This window comes from Oncorhynchus mykiss, chromosome 15, assembly GCF_057628025.1.
Source record: "Oncorhynchus mykiss isolate SJ-2025 chromosome 15, ASM5762802v1, whole genome shotgun sequence".
Lineage (NCBI taxonomy): Eukaryota > Metazoa > Chordata > Actinopteri > Salmoniformes > Salmonidae > Oncorhynchus > Oncorhynchus mykiss.
Window position 1 is genome coordinate 43,165,620 of NC_143036.1, and position 19,517 is coordinate 43,185,136.

Sequence of the window (19,517 nt, forward strand, 5' to 3'; positions counted from 1 at the left end):
CCAGAGACTTCTGTCAAACTGATTTTCCATAGATGGACCAGGCAATTTCAACAGAGAGAGAAGACAAATACATTCAAGAGTAAATACATATACATTGCAATTATTTTCAAATGAGCGGTCATTCATGTGCAAAGTATTCACATTCCCATGAGTATAGTTTTCCAACTGTATGTACGATAAGTTGACTCTCTCTGTCTCTACCCCTCCTTACATGCCCCTCTTTTTTCATTATGTACCAAGCCGTCATATCGCGTTAGTCCACTAGGGACTTTTCAATGCATTATGTTAGTAATCGATGTATAATCTATCCTGTGGTTGTTTTTATGTAATTCTGTGTGTTTATTTCGTTAGTTAGTAAATAAATAACTAAGTCAATTTGTGTATCGCTGAATCATCATGCAGACTAGGGTTCGTGCAGATTTAAAGTCAACGACATTCAGAATGAGACTGATATAAGGTAATAATAATTAATGGATGACTTATATGATAACGATATTTCCTCCAACGTTTTAATGAAAAGCTGCCTCTCGGTCCGAAAAAACACACGTTTTTTGGAGACTTGTGGGGGAATTGCTGATGATGTCGTCCACTGTATGCGCTTTTGGTAGCTTGATTGAGTCCAGACTGAGGAGAAATCTGCAAAGAATGCATCCCCGCCCACCTCCTGAAGTGCTCAGCCAGATCTGAACATAATCAGACCACAAAGCAACTTTTGTGCGTCTAGAACCGTCTTTTCAATGCGATCTTCGTATTCTGATAGCATAAGTTGCATGTAAGTGTCAAGTGTAGACATGACCTTGCAGCTGGGGGCAGTCATATCACAGTTTGCAACCTACAGTCACCGGGCCAAATCCTCAAGTGAGATCAGGTTCCGTATTCACAAAGAAGATCTAGAATTAAATTAGATTGGGTGTTTTCTTGCAGAGAATGGAAATGTGGCTATATACTCACAACCCAACCCAAGAAGACACACATACCCCTGAGGGGCTGGAAGTAATGGGTCGACCGCAAAGGAGCGCCCCTGGAGCAAATATTGGGTGCCTTGCTCAAGGGCACAATAGCAGGGGATGGTAACTAGAACGATGTCAGTGACCCAGATTTTACCGTCTGAACTGGGATTCAAACTGGCAACCCTCTGGTTGCTGGCCTACTTCTAGGTAACCTGCCACTCTGTATCAGTTTTGCCTTTAAGATCATAATTAATAAGATAACTGTCAGGATTTGACCAGGATTGTTCCAGTTTTGGCCACTAGATGCCCCCATTGTGCTTTTTGACCCTTTTGTTTTCCCTTGTTTCCAGTTATTATTTGCACCTGTGCCTCGTTTCCCTTGAACGTATTTAAACCCTTAGTTTTCCTCAGTTCTTTGCTCTGTGTTTGAATGTTAGCACCCAGCCCCAGCGATGCTGTGAACATTTGTTGCTCCAGTTGGACTCTCTTGTGGTAATCTGTTTTTGTTCTCGTTTATTTATTTTTGATTATCTTTTGAGCCTTTTTTTCTGCTGTACCTACGACCTTGTGGATTTACCTTTTGACTTTGAGGATGACCTTTTTCTCTTGGAATTACTTTTGACGTTGTGGATTTATATTTTTGCCTGAAGAACTTTCCTTTTTACTTTATTAAAACACAGTCTCAAGTACTGCTGTGTCTGCCTCATCTTCTGGGTTCTGGTGACTATTAGTGGCTCAGTTTGCTAAGTGACTGTTTCTCACAACGGAGACCCGAGTTCGTAACCGGGTCTTGACAATAACATGGACAGGGGGACCTGATCCTAAATCAGCACTTCTACTCCAAGAAGCTTTATGAATATGGAGTGACTGTTCTTGTCCTGAAGATTCTCTGCGTGTGCGGATCCATAGACATTTAAACTAGTAGATAGTTGTAGCACTGAATTCATCCATGTATACCTATTGAAAACTCTCAATGGCGCATGAAGCCTGGACTTATTTGAATTTGAAATGTGCCATATTGCTGAATGGCACCAAAAAATCGCTAAGGATCATGGTGAAAGTGACTGTAACTAGCAAAGGATCATGGTCGATGTAGAAGTTGTAATCCTTTCTGAGCGAGTCAACCGGCAAAGAGCGTGCATGAGAATCTCCTCGTAGCCTGCTGGCCGGTGATTTTTTTTGTATTTGTATTTATTAAGGATGCCAGGGCAGCAGCTACTCTTCCTTGGGTCCAGCAACATTAAGGCAGTTATATACAATAAGAAATCTGACATGGTATTGCATTTCATAACATTTTTCACAACACATTAAGTGTTTGCCCTAAGGCCACTTCCCTAATACAACATATCTACAATACAAAATCTATGTGTACGTGTGTGTAGAATGTGTGCATCATTGGTTTGGATGTATGTGTCTTTGCCTGTGTGTGATTGGTCTGTGTCAGGACGTGGTCCTCTGTGACAAAAAATGTAGTCGTCAGAATGGATCACAAATTAATTTCATATCTTGATACTGTATGTATCAAACTTTTGTTTAAAAATTACCCTGGGAATTGAACTTGATCACAATAAACACATTTTAGAGGCCGAAACGTCAGAACCCCCCAAAAATTGGCCCGTTCTTGTGATCACATTTTACATAGGATTTCTAGAGCAGTCCAGGGCTTTTGGCACCACTAGGTTGCTATGCAGTAGCTGACCAGGAGAGCTCTTGACTTCACGCTCCAGACTGGACACTAGGGTCCTGTGAGGATCATGTTCTGCGCATTTGTTTATGCTCTACTTTACGCTCTGCCCTACTCATAGAGAATAGGCTACTACGGCAAAAAACTGTAATACCTTGTGTTTCACCGAGTCGTGGCTGAATGACGACACAGATAATATACAGGTAGCTGGGTTTTCCGTGCACTGGCAGGACAGAACAGCTACATCTGGTAAGACAAGGGGTGATGGTGTGTCTATTTGTCAATAACAGCTGGGGCACGATTTCTAATATTAAGGAAGTCTCGAGGTATTGCTCGCCTGAAGTAGAGTACCTCATGATAAGCTGTAGACCACACTATCTACCAAGAGAGTTTTCATCTATATTTTTCAGAGCCGTCTGCTTACCACCACAAACCAATGCTACACTCAACAAGCTGTATAAGGCCATAAGCAAACAAGAAAATGCTCACCCAGAAGCGGTGCTCCTAGTGGGCCGTGGACTTTAATGCAGGCAAACTTAAATCCGTTTGACCTCATTTCCACCAGCATGTCACATGTGCAACCAAAGGGGAAAAAAACTCTAGACCACCTTCACTCCCCACACAGAGACACATACAAAGCTCTCCCTCGCCCTCCATTTTCCAAATCTGACCACAATTCTATCCTCCTGATGCCTGCTTACAAGCAAAAACTAAAGCAGGAAGTACCAGTGACTCGCTCAATGCGGAAGTGATCAGATGACGTGGATGCTACACGACTGTTTTTCTGTGCCTAAGAAAGTGAAGGTAACCAGCCTAAATTACTACCAACACTCACATCGGTAGCCATAAAGTGCTTTAAAAGGCTGGTCATGGCTCAGATCAACAGTATCATCCAGGTAATGATGCAATCAGTCAGGATGCTCTTGATGGTGCAGCTGTAGAACTCTTTGAGGATCTGAGGACCCATGCCAAATCTTTTCATTTTCCTGATGGGGAATAGGCTTTGTTGTGCCCTCTTCATGACTGTCTTGGTGTGTTTGGACCATGATAGTTTGTTGGTAATGTGGACACAAAGGAGCTTGAAACTCTCGACCCGCTTCACTACAGCCTTGTCGATGGGAATAGGGGCGAGTTCGGCCCTCCTTTTCCTGTAGTCCAAGATCAGCTCCTTTGTCTTGCTCATATCGAGGGAGAGGTTGTTGTCCTGGCACCACACTGCCAGGTCTCTGACCTCTTCCCTATAGGCTGTCTCATCGTTGTCAGTGATCAGGCCTACCACTGTTGTGTCATCAGCAAACTTAATGATGCTGTTGGAGTTGTGGCTGGCCGTGCAGTCATGTGTGAACAGGGAGTACAGGAGGTGATTGAGCAAGCACCCTTGAGGGTGTTGAGGATCAGCGTGGCAGATGAGTTGTTACCTACCCTTACCACCTGGGGGCGGCCCGTCAGGAAGTCCAGGATCCAGTTGCGGAGTATGATTAAGATGTGGCTAATTTTGTACAGTTGGATACTCTTCCAAAGCCACTAATCACTCCCCCATTCCTAACCGGAAGCAAATACTTGACATGTCTCCCAGAAGTGTGGGACCAAGTGACGGTAAAAGGAAAGTGTCAGAAGATTTCTGCTTATCAACCGTTGGGACCCAAAGTTTACACTGTAACGAGGGTGTCCACAAAGGGGTGGGGTGTAGATCGGCCATGGGATGAGAGATGTGTACCTAACCTGAGCACAGGGAAGTATTATCCACAGATACTCACTGTCACTGTCGCAGAACATAGGATATTATTGGAGATGTTCGTGGCTAAAAAAACAGGTAGGAGTTGGGAGACAGGTAGGGAGTATCTGAAAGATTCAGTCCTAGATCTATCGGTGAACCACAAAGGCAATAGGAGATCAGGAGCAGGAGACAGATTCAATGCAATAGTTATTCATCAAGGCAGTCGAGGTAGGGACAGCAACTGAAGCAGCGGTAGTAGCGGTGAAGGATGCTATAGTAATAGCATGGAACTGGATTACGGCGCAAATGACGGGTATCTTGAAGTATGCATCATGGCCAGTGTTAGTGGTTGCTTTTTAGTATTGCTGGGATATCACCTTCTGAATGCGTTGATGTTGAAACATGTATACAGTGCTGATTTGCCATATATAATTATGCATAGCTTAACGCATTATTAATACTTGTTATGTTTTGTGTTTTCTTTTGGTTTTCAAGTCTTGTGATATCACTCTTTGGAACCCGAAGGAGGAAAGGGAGAAAGTCAAAAGCTGCAGCTGAAATGTAATTATCAGTTGTGCAACAAGAGGGGGAATAAGAGTGTGTATAGTGTGATTATAAATCAGGCCATAAGTCTCAGAAGTGTAAACCTACAAATCAACTGAGAATGTTAACCCTTTCAAACGTACCATCACATGGGTGTGATCGTTCTAGAGTGGTCCCTGAAGCGTACGGCCACACCCGCTTATTTAGAACGCTTATTTAGAACGGACAGTTTCGAATGATGCAACAATGAGCTGGCCACACTTTTTTCAGAAACTATTTACAGAAACACAGTCCTTACAAAGTTATGTCCAGAATGTGAGCAGTTTATTTTTGGATGCAATGTTCAGATATTCACAGAAGTATCTATAGCATAACACAATCATCCAAACCGGAAAAATGTAGGCTACATTTGTCGTAGCGTTAACTGAGGAAAGATTGACGAAACACAAGCGGTCTTATTTTGGCCAGCGAAGAGCCCAGATCTTAATCCCATTGAGCACGTCTGGAACCTGATGGATCGGAGGGTGAGGGCTATGGCCATTCCCCCCAGAAATGCCCGGAAACTTGCAGGTGCCTTGGTGGAAGAGTGGGGTAACATCTCACAGCAAGAACTGGCAAATCTGGTGCAGTCCACGAGGAGGAGATGCACTGCAGTATTTAATGCAGCTGGTGGCCACACCGGAAACTGACTGTTACTTTTGATTTTGACCCCCCCCCCTTTGTTCAGGGACACATTATTCCGTTTCTGTTAGTCACATGTCTGTGGAACTTGTTCAGTTTATATCTCAGTTGTTGAATCTTGTTATGTTCATACAGTTGACAGTGAGAGGATGTTTCTTTTTTGCTTTTTATTTTGTTTATTAGCACTTCATATACCCTTTGGTAATAACATTCAATCTGAATAATAACACAAAACAAATCATAAGGCTAGAGAAATGTATCAAAAAATATTACGAAAACAAGCAACACTAAAACATAATGGAGAGTAAACATTGAGAATCAATCTCCGAATTATAACGTAACTCCTCCACGGATACAAACAATTTATACTTTTTACCACTGGTACTGGTAAGTGTGGAAAGTGATCTGTAAAATTCAATAAGTCACAAACTGGGCATACTTTAATTAGTCAGTAAGGATATAAAGGAGTTGAAGGCGAGCCTTGAAACAAGTGACGAAAGAGCTATGATAATGGCAAAAAAAAAAAAACAGCTAAACGAACAGTCAGAGCAGTTCCAGAGGGAGATTGCAGAACGGTGCAAAGTTCTGTATCCAATCTTCAGGAGAATAGATTAAAAGGGAAGCGTGTAGCTCTCGTAGTTGATAAACTGTATATTGACAACCAACCAAATGTTCCGAGACACAAAGACTATTCCATGGCTATTCTAAAAATTACAAAGTTCTCAGAGTCGCCAAATAATGGAACACCCATTATGCTAGCCATGGTAGGGATTGAAATAATAAAATAAATAGATAGGAAAGCAATCAAATAAAATAATTGTTAAATAAATAAAGTACAACTACACTGTACCTTTCAAGGGAATGTTGTACAAATGTCCATTTATAGTATTTTATAAATGGATTAGACGGCATTAGCAGAAAGGATAAATAGCAAAATAACACATCTTCAAATATAACTAATTGGAACACAAAAGTACTCAATCAACATGGTGGGGATAGAAACACAGCAAACATAATGTGGGTATGTGTGAATGTATTGTGATGGAGGATGTGGTGTGTGTTTTTGGTGTTTGGAAAAGTGTGATGTTAAGTGAGTGAGAAAGGAAATGGTTGCATATATCCGAACCAACGTTTGTCTGTGAGCAGAGGTTATGAGAGAAAGCTTTACAGTTTGTGCAGATGAGGGATATACATTTAAAAATAAATTATACATCTAATTTATTTGTTGTCCTATCATGATGGAACTACATTTTAAAATAAATTATACATCTAATGTATTTATTTATTGTCCTATCATGAAGCGGTCCTCAACCCTATACCCTAGACAACAATCTGAATGACCCATACACTAAAGAGAAGTCCCTATCTGTTTCATGGGCCTGCTATAAGCTGCCTATATGCAGCCAAAACAGAAAGATAAATGCGGTCAGAGCAGTCAAATCAAATCAAATCAAATTTTATTTGTCACATACACATGGTTAGCAGTTAATGCGAGTGTAGCGAAATGCTTGTGCTTCTAGTTTCGACAATGCAGTAATAACAAGTAATCTAACTAACAATTCCAAAACTACTGTCTTGTACACAGTGTAAGGGGATAAAGAATATGTACATAAGGATATATGAATGAGTGATGGTACAGAGCAGCATAGGCAAGATACAGTAGATGGTATCGAGTACAGTATGTACAAATGAGATGAGTATGTAAACAAAGTGGCATAGTTTAAAGTGGCTAGTGATACATGTATTACATAAGGATACAGTCGATGATATAGAGTACAGTATATACGTATGCATATGAGATGAATAATGTAGGGTAAGTAACATTATATAAGGTAGCATTGTTTAAAGTGGCTAGTGATATATTTACATCATTTCCCATCAATTCCCATTATTAAAGTGGCTGGAGTTGAGTCAGTGTCAGTGTGTTGGCAGCAGCCACTCAGTGTTAGTGGTGGCTGTTTAACAGTCTGATGGCCTTGAGATAGAAGCTGTTTTTCAGTCTCTCGGTCCCAGCTTTGATGCACCTGTACTGACCTCGCCTTCTGGATGATAGCGGGGTGAACAGGCAGTGGCTCGGGTGGTTGATGTCCTTGATGATCTTTATGGCCTTCCTGTGACATCGGGTGGTGTAGGTGTCCTGGAGGGCAGGTAGTTTGCCCCCGGTGATGTGTTGTGCAGACCTCACTACCCTCTGGAGAGCCTTACGGTTGAGGGCGGTGCAGTTGTCATACCAGGCGGTGATACAGCCCGCCAGGATGCTCTCGATTATGCATCTGTAGAAGTTTGTGAGTGCTTTTGGTGACAAGCCGAATTTCTTCAGCCTCCTGAGGTTGAAGAGGCGCTGCTGCGCCTTCTTCACGATGCTGTCTGTGTGAGTGGACCAATTCAGTTTGTCTGTGATGTGTATGCCGAGGAACTTAAAACTTGCTACCCTCTCCACTACTGTTCCATCGATGTGGATAGGGGGGTGTTCCCTCTGCTGTTTCCTGAAGTCCACAATCATCTCCTTAGTTTTGTTGACGTTGAGTGTGAGGTTATTTTCCTGACACCACACTCCGAGGGCCCTCACCTCCTCCCTGTAGGCCGTCTCGTCGTTGTTGGTAATCAAGCCTACCACTGTTGTGTCGTCCGCAAACTTGATGATTGAGTTGGAGGCGTGCGTGGCCACGCAGTCGTGGGTGAACAGGGAGTACAGGAGAGGGCTCAAAACGCACCCTTGTGGGGCCCCAGTGTTGAGGATCAGCGGGGAGGAGATGTTGTTGCCTACCCTCACCACCTGGGGGCGGCCCGTCAGGAAGTCCAGTACCCAGTTGCACAGGGCGGGGTCGAGACCCAGGGTCTCGAACTTGATGACGAGCTTGGAGGGTACTATGGTGTTGAATGCCGAGCTGTAGTCGATGAACAGCATTCTCACATAGGTATTCCTCTTGTCCAGATGGGTTAGGGCAGTGTGCAGTGTGGTTGAGATTGCATCGTCTGTGGACCTATTTGGGCGGTAAGCAAATTGGAGTGGGTCTAGGGTGTCAGGTAGGGTGGAGGTGATATGGTCCTTGACTAGTCTCTCAAAGCACTTCATGATGACGGAAGTGAGTGCTATGGGGCGGTAGTCGTTTAGCTCAGTTACCTTAGCTTTCTTGGGAACAGGAACAATGGTGGCCCTCTTGAAGCATGTGGGAACAGCAGACTGGTATAGGGATTGATTGAATATGTCCGTAAACACACCGGCCAGCTGGTCTGCGCATGCTCTGAGGGCGCGGCTGGGGATGCCGTCTGGGCCTGCAGCCTTGCGAGGGTTAACACGTTTAAATGTCTTACTCACCTCGGCTGCAGTGAAGGAGAGACCGCATGTTTTCGTTGCAGGCTGTGTCAGTGGCACTGTATTGTCCTCAAAGCGGGCAAAAAAGGGGGCAAGACATCCTGGTCCGTGACTGGGCTGGATTTCTTCCTGTAGTCCGTGATTGACTGTAGACCCTGCCACATGCCTCTTGTGTCTGAGCCGTTGAATTGAGATTCTACTTTGTCTCTGTACTGGCGCTTAGCTTGTTTGATAGCCTTGCGGAGGGAATAGCTGCACTGTTTGTACTCGGTCATGTTACCAGACACCTTGCTCTGATTAAAAGCAGTGGTTCGCGCTTTCAGTTTCACACGAATGCTGCCATCAATCCACGGTTTCTGGTTAGGGAATGTTTTAATCGTTGCTATGGGAACGACATCTTCAACGCACGTTCTAATGAACTCGCACACCGAATCAGCGTATTCGTCAATGTTGTTATCTGACGCAATACGAAACATCTCCCAGTCCACGTGATGGAAGCAGTCTTGGAGTGTGGAGTCAGCTTGGTCGGACCAGCGTTGGACAGACCTCAGCGTGGGAGCCTCTTGTTTTAGTTTCTGTCTGTAGGCAGGGATCAACAAAATGGAGTCGTGGTCAGCTTTTCCGAAAGGGGGGCGGGGCAGGGCCTTATATGCGTCGCGGAAGTTAGAGTAACAATGATCCAAGGTCTTTCCACCCCTGGTTGCGCAATCGATATGCTGATAAAATTTAGGGAGTCTTGTTTTCAGATTAGCCTTGTTAAAATCCCCAGCTACAATGAATGCAGCCTCCGGATAAATCGTTTCCAGTTTGCAGAGAGTTAAATAAAGTTTGTTCAGAGCCATCGATGTGTCTGCTTGGGGGGGGGGGATATATACGGCTGTGATTATAATCGAAGAGAATTCTCTTGGTAGATAATGCGGTCTACATTTGATTGTGAGGAATTCTAAATCAGGTGAACAGAAGGATTTGAGTTCCTGTATGTTTCTTTCATCACACCATGTCACGTTGGCCATGAGGCATACGCCCCCGCCCCTCTTCTTACCAGAAAGATGTTTGTTTCTGTCAGCGCGATGCGTGGAGAAACCCGTTGGCTGCACCGCTTCGGATAGAGTCTCTCCAGTGAGCCATGTTTCAGTGAAGCAAAGGACGTTACAGTCTCTGATGTCCCTCTGGAATGCTACCCTTGCTCGGATTTCATCAACCTTGTTGTCAAGAGACTGGACATTCAAGAAGAATGCTAGGGAGTGGTGCACGGTGTGCCCGTCTCCGGAGTCTGACCAGAAGACCGCCTCGTTTCCCTCTCTTTCGGAGTCGTTTTTTTGGGTCGCTGCATGGAATCCACTCCGTTGTCCTGTTTGTAAGGCAGAACACAGGATCCGCGTCGCGAAAAACATATTCTTGGTCGTACTGATGGTGAGTTGACGCTGATCTTATATTCAGTAGTTCTTCTCGACTGTATGTAATGAAACCTAAGATGACCTGGGGTACTAATGTAAGAAATAACACGTAAAAAAACAAAAAACTGCATAGTTTCCTAGGAACGATTGACTTGGAGTTACATTGTGTTGTTTAAGTGTTCCCTTTATTTTTTTGAGCAGTGTATTTCTAGGCCTACCTTCAAACTCAGTGCCTCTTTGCTTGACATTGGGGGGAAAATCTAAAGAAATCAGCCAAGACCTCAGAAATACAATTGTAGACCTCCACAAGTCTGGTTCATCCTTTCCAAATGCCTGAAAGTACCACGTTCATCTGTACAAACAATAGTACGCAAGTATAAACACCATGGGACAACGCAGCCATCATACCGCTCAGGAAGGAGACGGGTTCTGTCTCTTAGAGATGAACATACTTTGGTGGGAAAAGTGCAAATCAATCCCAGAACAACAGCAAAGGACCTTGTGAAGATGCTGAAGGAAACGTACAAAAGTATCTATATCCACAGTAAAACGAGTCCTATTTTGACATAACCTGAAAGGCTGCTCAGCAAGGAAGAAGCCACTGCTCCAAAACCGCCATAAAAAAGCCAGACTACAGTTTGCACCTGCATATGGGGACAAAGATCGTACTGTTTGGAGAGATGTCCTCGGGTCTGATGAAAGACAAATATAAGTGTTTGGCCATAATGACCATGGTTATGTTTGGAGGAAAAAGGGGGAGGCTTGCAGGCCGAAGACGCCATCCCAACCGTGAAACACGGGGGTGGCAGCATCATGTTGTGGGGGTGCTTTGCTGCACAGGGACTGGTGCACTTCACAAAATATATGACATCTTGAGGCAGGAAAACGATGTGGATAAATTGAAGCAACATCTGAAGACATCAGTCAGGAAGTTAAAGCTTGGTCGCAAATGGGTCTTCAAAATGGACAATGACAATGAAGCATACTTCCAAAGTTGTGGCAAAATGGCTTAAGGACAAAAAAATCAAGGTATTGGAGTGGCCATCACAAAGCCCTGACCTCAATCCTTTAGAAAATATGTGGGCAGAACTGAAAAAGCGTGTCTCGAGCAAGGAGGCATACAAACCTGACTCAGTTACACCAGCTCTGTCAGGAGGAATGGGCCAAAATTCACCCAACTTATTGTGGGAAGCTTGTGGAAGGCTACCCAAAACGTTTGACCCAAGTTAAGCAATTTGAAGGCAATGCTACCAAATACTAATTGAGTGTATGTAAACTTCTGATTCACTGGGAAACTTCAGACTTCAACTGTATAGAGAGAAATTGCATTACTATAGACAGCTTCACTACAGTACAAATGTACCCCTAACAAGATGTTATTCCCCAATATCTGATATCTTCCCATTGCTTGTTGTAAACATAGATGTACTGTAGACAAAGACAAACAAACAACAAACATATTGAATAATAAGAAAGGTTTAGACAAATTGAGTGAACAAACATGAACAATGACATGAACATGCTTGGCTACCAACTTGACATCCCTGAGCTGCTTGCCTCAATAAATTAATGCTAGAACATTGGTTGCCAGGATTAGCTATTTGTATCTAGCCTCTTAATAATTGCATAATGTTGCAAGATAGGCACATATTCATTATAGTAAAAATTAGTCGGTGATGCAATGATTCACTATCTTGCTAGATCCTCCAGAGACGCACATGGCCTATTGCATTTATTCACATAATAATGGAGTCAGATTGATAAATGAGAAAGGCACGGTTATCCCTCTCCCTCGGTTACATGGATACAGTCTTTTGTAACTCTTCTGTACAGGATACAGTCTTTTGCAACATCCTTTTATCTCCTGGGGAAATTGATAATTAAGACAGAATATTGTCCCTTTGAGTTACTTTCCCCTTCTTTCGATCAGCTCCTTTTGTTGGTAGTGATAACATTTCGCGATGATTGATCATTTCGAGCTCCAAGTCTGTGCACTCTGAGGCTGAGGGGGAGCCTAGAGTTTAGTCAGAGTGAAATTCTCACACTCCACGGAGAGAACAAGCCACTCACAGCCAAGGTAAAAAACCTTTTATTCAAACATGGACTGTGTACTCAGGGAAAACAGGGTGATGAAGGAGTAGCTGTTGGACATACAAACCCGAAATAAAGTATAATATAGAGGGTTATAGTGTTAAGCCACTTACTTTACTGCCTTTTACTCCATCACAGTGACACCTGGACTTTCCGGTGCAGCTACACACCTGGGGACAAACAGGACAGCAGTCAGTTTCACACACCCAACTCACTAAGTTGGCCTGAATACAGTATAACATGGAATGGCAACACTCCAGGTAAAACCCTGACGTAACATTCAGGTGACATTGATAGAACCTTGGTCAATTTATGTTTCCTAGTGGAGAAAAAAGTGCTTAAGCATTTAAAGTGTTTGGAAGTGTGTTGTTACACTGATGACTGGTCTATGTTTACTCTGTATTTGAGAAAATCCTCTAACACATCCTCTAACAATTATCACCAACAGCACTATTTAGTAGACAGAAATTCAAAGGATTCCTCGCTAAACACGACATTCTATGGTACCTCGGCAAATACATTTGCATTCTGTATTATATTCTGTTTGTCTTCCACTACTAGGGCTGGGAGTGCAAGTCATTGCGTGTGTTTTTGAGCTGATTACCCGTAGCTCTGTAAAGAACAACCAATCTTCACAATGCCTAGAGAGGCATTTAACCAGTCAATTTGCTATAATTATCCTATATTGTGAAATAATCCTAAATATAGCATCTTGAACACTCACGTTGAGTCAATAATCCTCTCACAAAAAGGCATACCCACAAACCCACCCACAAACCCCAGTGGTTCAGTTCTGTCATGCTCAGGATGCTATGTTGACCTGAAACATGTCATATCTCAGACCTTCTTATCTCAGGTGAGTACCTTCCTGAAGTAGGTCAGACACAACAAGAATGCATGATAATCTTGTATCGAGTTAGAGCTGCTGGTTTGATTTGCCTTATTTTTCCTTGTTTCCCAAGGTAACAGAATCTCCTTTTGTTGACTGACTGTTGCGTGTTCCTAATGAATGAGATTGTCTGTGCCGGAAGAGAGACAGAGTTATCTGGGGAGATGCAGTGAGATAGACACTCTGTCCACAAGGATTGTTTGGGTTTCCGACGGAATGCAACACAAATGGAGCAGGGGTGGAGGGAGCATGGGCGTATTTAGTCATTTGGATGCTCCAGGCAGAGGGCAGTCTGAGCCCCCCCTCCCTCCCCTGTACTCTTGCACAATTTTTTTATGTCATTTTTTGCATTTAAAAAGTCATGTAATTTAACAGTAAAAATGTGTTACCTTTTAATATGGCAAGAACACAACAACATGTTTTCATCTGATTGTCAATCAAATCACTTCAAAAAGTATGTTACCTTTGTATGTTCATCCAAAATAATTTGCAAGTGGCTGAAACTATCTCACCGAATAAAGCATCTGCGCAAGCAAAACAGCTCCCCTCTGTCTTACTATATGTAGCCCATGTATCTGATGCAGTCTGGACAAAAACAGTATGACATGCCATACTTTTTTGGGCAAGACAGCATCAGATACATGGGCAACACATACTGTACATGTCCTCTGCATCTGCCTCGTCGACAATGGCAGTATTATCAGCAGCGCCTGTCTTTTTTACTAAAGAAATGAGTTAACTTAGGTATATTTTCTGTTAACATTTAATATTTGTTATTTCATTTTCTTTTCTCTGTCCCGCTCTTAATTGCTGAAGCTTAATTTAAATAAAAGTGCTGTTTGCAATCATATTGTGTGAAACAATGCACATGAAAACTGTATGCGTGAAAAAGTCCATTATTATGAACCAGTCTGTGATTAATATTATGAACCAGTCTGTGAGTGATTAATGACTTGTTTAAACTATTATGAGAAAATCTTGGATTATATTAATATTGATATGAAACACCGGATATGCATATGTATGTAAATAAATTATTGTTATTTTAATAGATGGGGCCTCATTAACCTGGGCACAGTGGAAAGGCAAAACCTCCTTCCCTCCCCATTTCCTTTGCATCTTTGAAGCTACCTGCAGATTTTGCTGCTCCTCAAGCGGAGAATGGGGGGGGGGACCTCAAGCAACAACAACAAAAAATATTACTAGCATTATTATCACGAAGCCTCTTGATGATGTGAGGCCTGAGGCAATTGCCTCTTCTGCTTAATGTTAAGTCCGTTACTGTGGGAGGGAGACAACGAGATAGACAAGGTCCTATCTGTTGGAGACAAACACACACAAAGTCTCTTTCTCCAGCACATGAGCACGCACACACGAACGCATACACAGACACACACACATACATAAACACACACAAACACATCCAGACATAAACACTTGGGGAAAAAAAAGAAAAAAGATCAACAAAATAATAAATTGTATAGTGGTTTTACATTTCTATACTAACCATGTAAATAATATGATCATGATAGCAATGTAGGTGTCAAAAAACAGTGCAAGTGGGGAGGTGTGTGGAGCACTGTGTGCGTGTGTGTGCATCAGACTGTGTGTGAATTTGAATGATGTTATCGCCCTGGCAAAATCGCGGGCCCTGTGTGAAGGCTATGGCTCCACAGTCCCCTGATAACACATCATCAGACAGAGACCTGCACACACCTGGGGCATGCAGGAGAGAGAGAGAGAGAGAGAGAGGAGGAGGAGAGGGGAAAGAGAGGAGGAAAGAGAGTGGAGATGGAGGCAACATGAGGTGACAGGAAGAGAAGAGGAATCTGGAGTGAAAGAATGAAGAACAAAGTCGAAAAAGAAGAGGAGAGGGAGAGAGAGAGAAAAAGAGATTAAGGATGGACACAGGGATAGAGACAAAGACAGCATGAAGACCTAAATTACTCTGTTCTCTCACAAAGATTAACACTAGTTACCAGGGAAAACAGTAAAAAAGGACTGAGCGGTCATGGACACTAATCATATCATATCTTTCATAATCTAATAATATATTAAGACATTTTGAAAAGTTAATGAGTATATGTCTATTTATCAGTAACGAAACACAGAAGTTGCATTTCACTACGGTTTCATCGAAAATGGCAACCTATTCTTTATATTGCCCCTATGGGCCCTGGTTGAAAGTAATGCACCATATAGGGAATAGGGTGCCATTTAGGAAGCAGATTTTAACACCACCACTCAGTAGTGTTAAGAGAAGAATAATGTGGAATCACTGTAAACACATTTCCTGACCACCTTTTCCAATATTTCCCTTTTGTCTAATAAATCACAATAGTGAATCAGTGTTTTGCCTATAGGCTTTAACAGGCTCAGTAATCTGACCACAAAACCTTACACATAAACCCTTACACGCACGCACGCACACACACACACACACACACCCACCCACCCACCCACCCACCCACACACACACACACACACACACACACACACACACACACACACACACACACACACACACACACACACACACACACACACACACACACACACACACACACACACACACACACACACACACACACACACACACACACACACACACACACCTCATCCAAACCTGAGTGAGCCAACGCCAGCAGCCTTCCACTCCAACCCACCCAGAGTGGGTACAAATATACTGTAGGCATGTGGCGCTCTCAAGAGATGGAGAAGATTAGAAAACACTGTATTCTCCAAGAATACCGGAGAACAGAAAACACTTTTCAAACCCATGGTGGCGGAACATCAAAGCCTGTAGAAAATGCAAAGGATTCCAAAACAAGGAGAAACGCTATATGTCAGTGTTCACAGATGGGCAAGCCAGCATGCTGGTGACGGCTGGTCTGTCATTTTCAGAATACACATCTCCAGATCTCTCCCCACCTAACCTCACCCCTTATAACCCACCTTGCCAGAAGCCTGCCAATATCCTCTGTAACAGTGAACTTCCTCAACCTCAGTGCTTACTATCTTACTTGTCAACCTCTCTCACCCCTTCCTTCACCTCTCCCCCTCCTCTCGTCCACTCTCAACCTCTGACCTTAGCAAGCACATACTGGCTCTGTTCTTCTCTCACACATCATAGTTGTGATAATCTAATAATATATTAAGACATTTTGATCAATGAGTATGTGTCTATATATCAGTAACACAACACAGTTTAGAGGAGTTGCATAATAACACTATGGTTTCATTACAAATGACAACCTATTCTTTATATAGTGCATTACTTTTGACGTCGAAAGTAATGCACTATATAGGGAATAGGGTGCCATTTAGAATGCAGATGGTGTTCTTAACTGACTTGGCTAGTTAAATAAAGATTAAATTAAATTAAATAAAAAATACTTGAACCTGAACCTATTTCATTCTAATATTGATCCCCCCCCTCCCCCATATCTCTATCTCTATCTTTCTCAATGTCAATTTAAGGGCTTTATTGGCATGGGAAACATATGTTTACATTGCCAAAGCAAGTTAAATAGATAATAAACAATAAAAATTGTACAGTAAACAATATGTTGTAATGATGTGCAAATAGTTAAAGTACAAAAGGGAAAATAAATAATCATAAATGTTGGTTGTGTATACATGTGTTTGTTCTTCACTGATTGCCCTTTTCTTATGGCAACAGGTCGCAAATCTTGCTGCTGTGATTTCACACTGTGGTATTTCACCCAATAGATATGGGAGTTTATCAAAAACTCTTTCTCTCCCTAATCCGTCAATGTCTTTATACTGTCTCACTCTCTCTCACCCTGTCTCTCACTTCCTTTCTCACCCTGTTTCTCCCTGGCTCAATAATGTCTCACTCTCTCGTCCTGTCTCGTGTCCTGGCTCAGCCCTGCGCACAATTGGGGGGGGGGTGGCCTCATCGCGCTGTAGCAACTCCTTGTGGCGGGCTGGGCGCCTGCAGGCTAACTGATTACTTTGGTAGTCAGTTGGACAATGTTTCCTCCGACACATTGGTGCAGCTGGCTTCCGGGTTAAGTGGGCGGGTGTTAAGGTCTCATGACTCGAAGAAGTCGAAAAAGTCATAAGACATGAATGATAATAGTATGGTTGCATTGGAAGGCAGAAAAACCCCCAAAATGTCTGACTATCTAAAAGAGGAGACACTGAACTATTAGCTAGATTAATTATAATTGTAATGCACTGTTCCTCACTCTTGTGCATCCTGGCTTTAGTCTAGCTTGGAAGATCTTGCTGGGGGACTTCATTAGTTATGTGGAGGGATGAGGAAGGGAGACAAGGGAACGTTAGAAGTGTGAAGCTTAAATCGGCCGGCATCAGAGCAGCAAGCTTTGTCACGCCCTGACCATAGAGAGCCCTAGGTTCTCTATGGTGTTGTAGGTCAGGGCGTGACTAGGGGGTGTTCTAGTCGATTATATTTCTATGTTTGTGTTTGAGTATGATTCCCAATTAGAGGCAGCTGATTATCATTGTCTATAATTGGGGATCATACTTAAGGTGTACCTGTTCCCACCTGAATTGTGTGGGATATTGTTTTGTGTCAGTGTGTTGAGCATGACGACTTCATGTTCGTTGTATGTTTATACTTTTCTTAGTTTCACTTTAATAAAATAAGTGTAATTCAAATCACGCTGCGCCTTGGTCCGTCCTTCATGACGATCGTGACAAGCTTGCATACTTGAACCAGGCCCAAGTCGTGAGCCTCGATGAATAGAAAATATCACAACAACACCTTGCTTTGTCTCTGTTTTCCCAGAGCATGCCTGAGCTGGGAATTACCTGTCCCACTCATGGTGGCAGTAGGTAGCCCCCTGGTCCAGTAGGCTGCCCCTATGCATAGATATTTAATCTCGTCATTGAATTTATATGGCTCTGTGTGTGTGAGAGAGTGATCGAGCAGTCCTATATCTGTCCACTGATGCTGATCTGAGCTAATCAAACAGAACAGCTACACATATTCACACTTAGACAAGCTGTAGTGTGTGAGCGCATGGTTCCCTGACTCTAGAGTTTCAAAACAGCAAATATTCTTCCACTGTTTTATCTTCACTGCCTCCCCCAAGAAGCCAGGCGGGTAGATTGCCTCCCTACTGGGAGAGCAGGATGGAAGATAGGCCTACTGGCCTATTCTAATGTGACAATGTGCTGTTGCTATTGTAGCAACCTTAATCCAACACCTAGTGACAGTCGCTGGACCAGTGCTCGAGTCAATGTCGGGGCTAGCCCCCCCCTCCAAATTCCAAATTAAGGGGTAGAGCAGGGGTGAGTTTCCCAGAAGCCTTGTAGCAAACTCAGGACATTATTTTTTATTGACAAACCAGCCACACAGCTGTGAGAGAGGGACAACTATAAAAACTATTTTTGATTGTGAATCTGTTGCTGTTCTGCTAGTGGAATAGGTCTGGGGCATCCAGAGAAATAGAGATGACGACAATCGCTAAAAGGCTTTCGGGAAACCCACCCCAGGTCAGTAAAGGGATTGACTCTGTTCCCTGAGGGTGATTCCCAGCTGGAAAAACAGGTTGAAATGATGCAGTCATTTCAGTTTGCCCAGATATGCCTGTGTGGCACATGGAGATATGTGAAACTTGCTACTCAGTATTACGTGTACACATTTTCGCCACTCAATTGCTAGTTTTTGAGTAGCGAGACCGGTAGAGATGCTTGAGGGAGGACGGTCAAAGTGTGTTCGTGAATCATAGGTCCCGGGGTCGAACCAGGTACTGTATGTGCCAAAACGAGAGGAAGTGGTACTTGCTAAGCAAGCGGGGTGATGTCCTTTACATCCGCTGGGATAACTTGCAGAGAATGGAAATGTGTATTTTATGCTCACAAGCCAAACCCAACAAGACACACACACACACACACAAACACCCTGAGGGGTTGAAAGCAATGGGTCAGCCGCAGTTCAGCACCCCCGGAGCAATTGTAGGGGGTCAAGTGCCTTGCTCAAGGAAACAACGGCAGGGGATGGTGTCTAGGATGCTGCCAGCCCCTTACCCCACAGATTTCTCTAGTCAGATTTGAGATTCAAACTAGTAACCCTCCTTCTCTAACCGCTACACTACCTGTGTTAGGCCTCATGCATGGTTAAGTAGTACCCAACGACTGTGTGTCACTGAGCAGAAACAAGAGTGAACTGAGAAGAGGCCGCATAGCAGTTTTGTCCCAGAGTTCCTGAGTACCTCTCTTGTGTGTGTGACTGGGGTTTAAACCAATACCATTATA

General features: G+C 43.2%; 1 protein-coding gene across 1 annotated transcript in view; it reads right to left on the minus strand.

Moving 5' to 3' along the window:
* col4a3 (collagen, type IV, alpha 3) overlaps positions 1-19,517 on the minus strand; it is a 129,605-nt gene that overhangs the window by 85,134 nt on the left and 24,954 nt on the right. Inside the window, exon 2 of the mRNA XM_021563185.3 lies at positions 12,493-12,549. Coding sequence (XP_021418860.1) covers positions 12,493-12,549 — 57 coding nt within the window. The remainder of the gene's footprint in view (positions 1-12,492; positions 12,550-19,517) is intronic.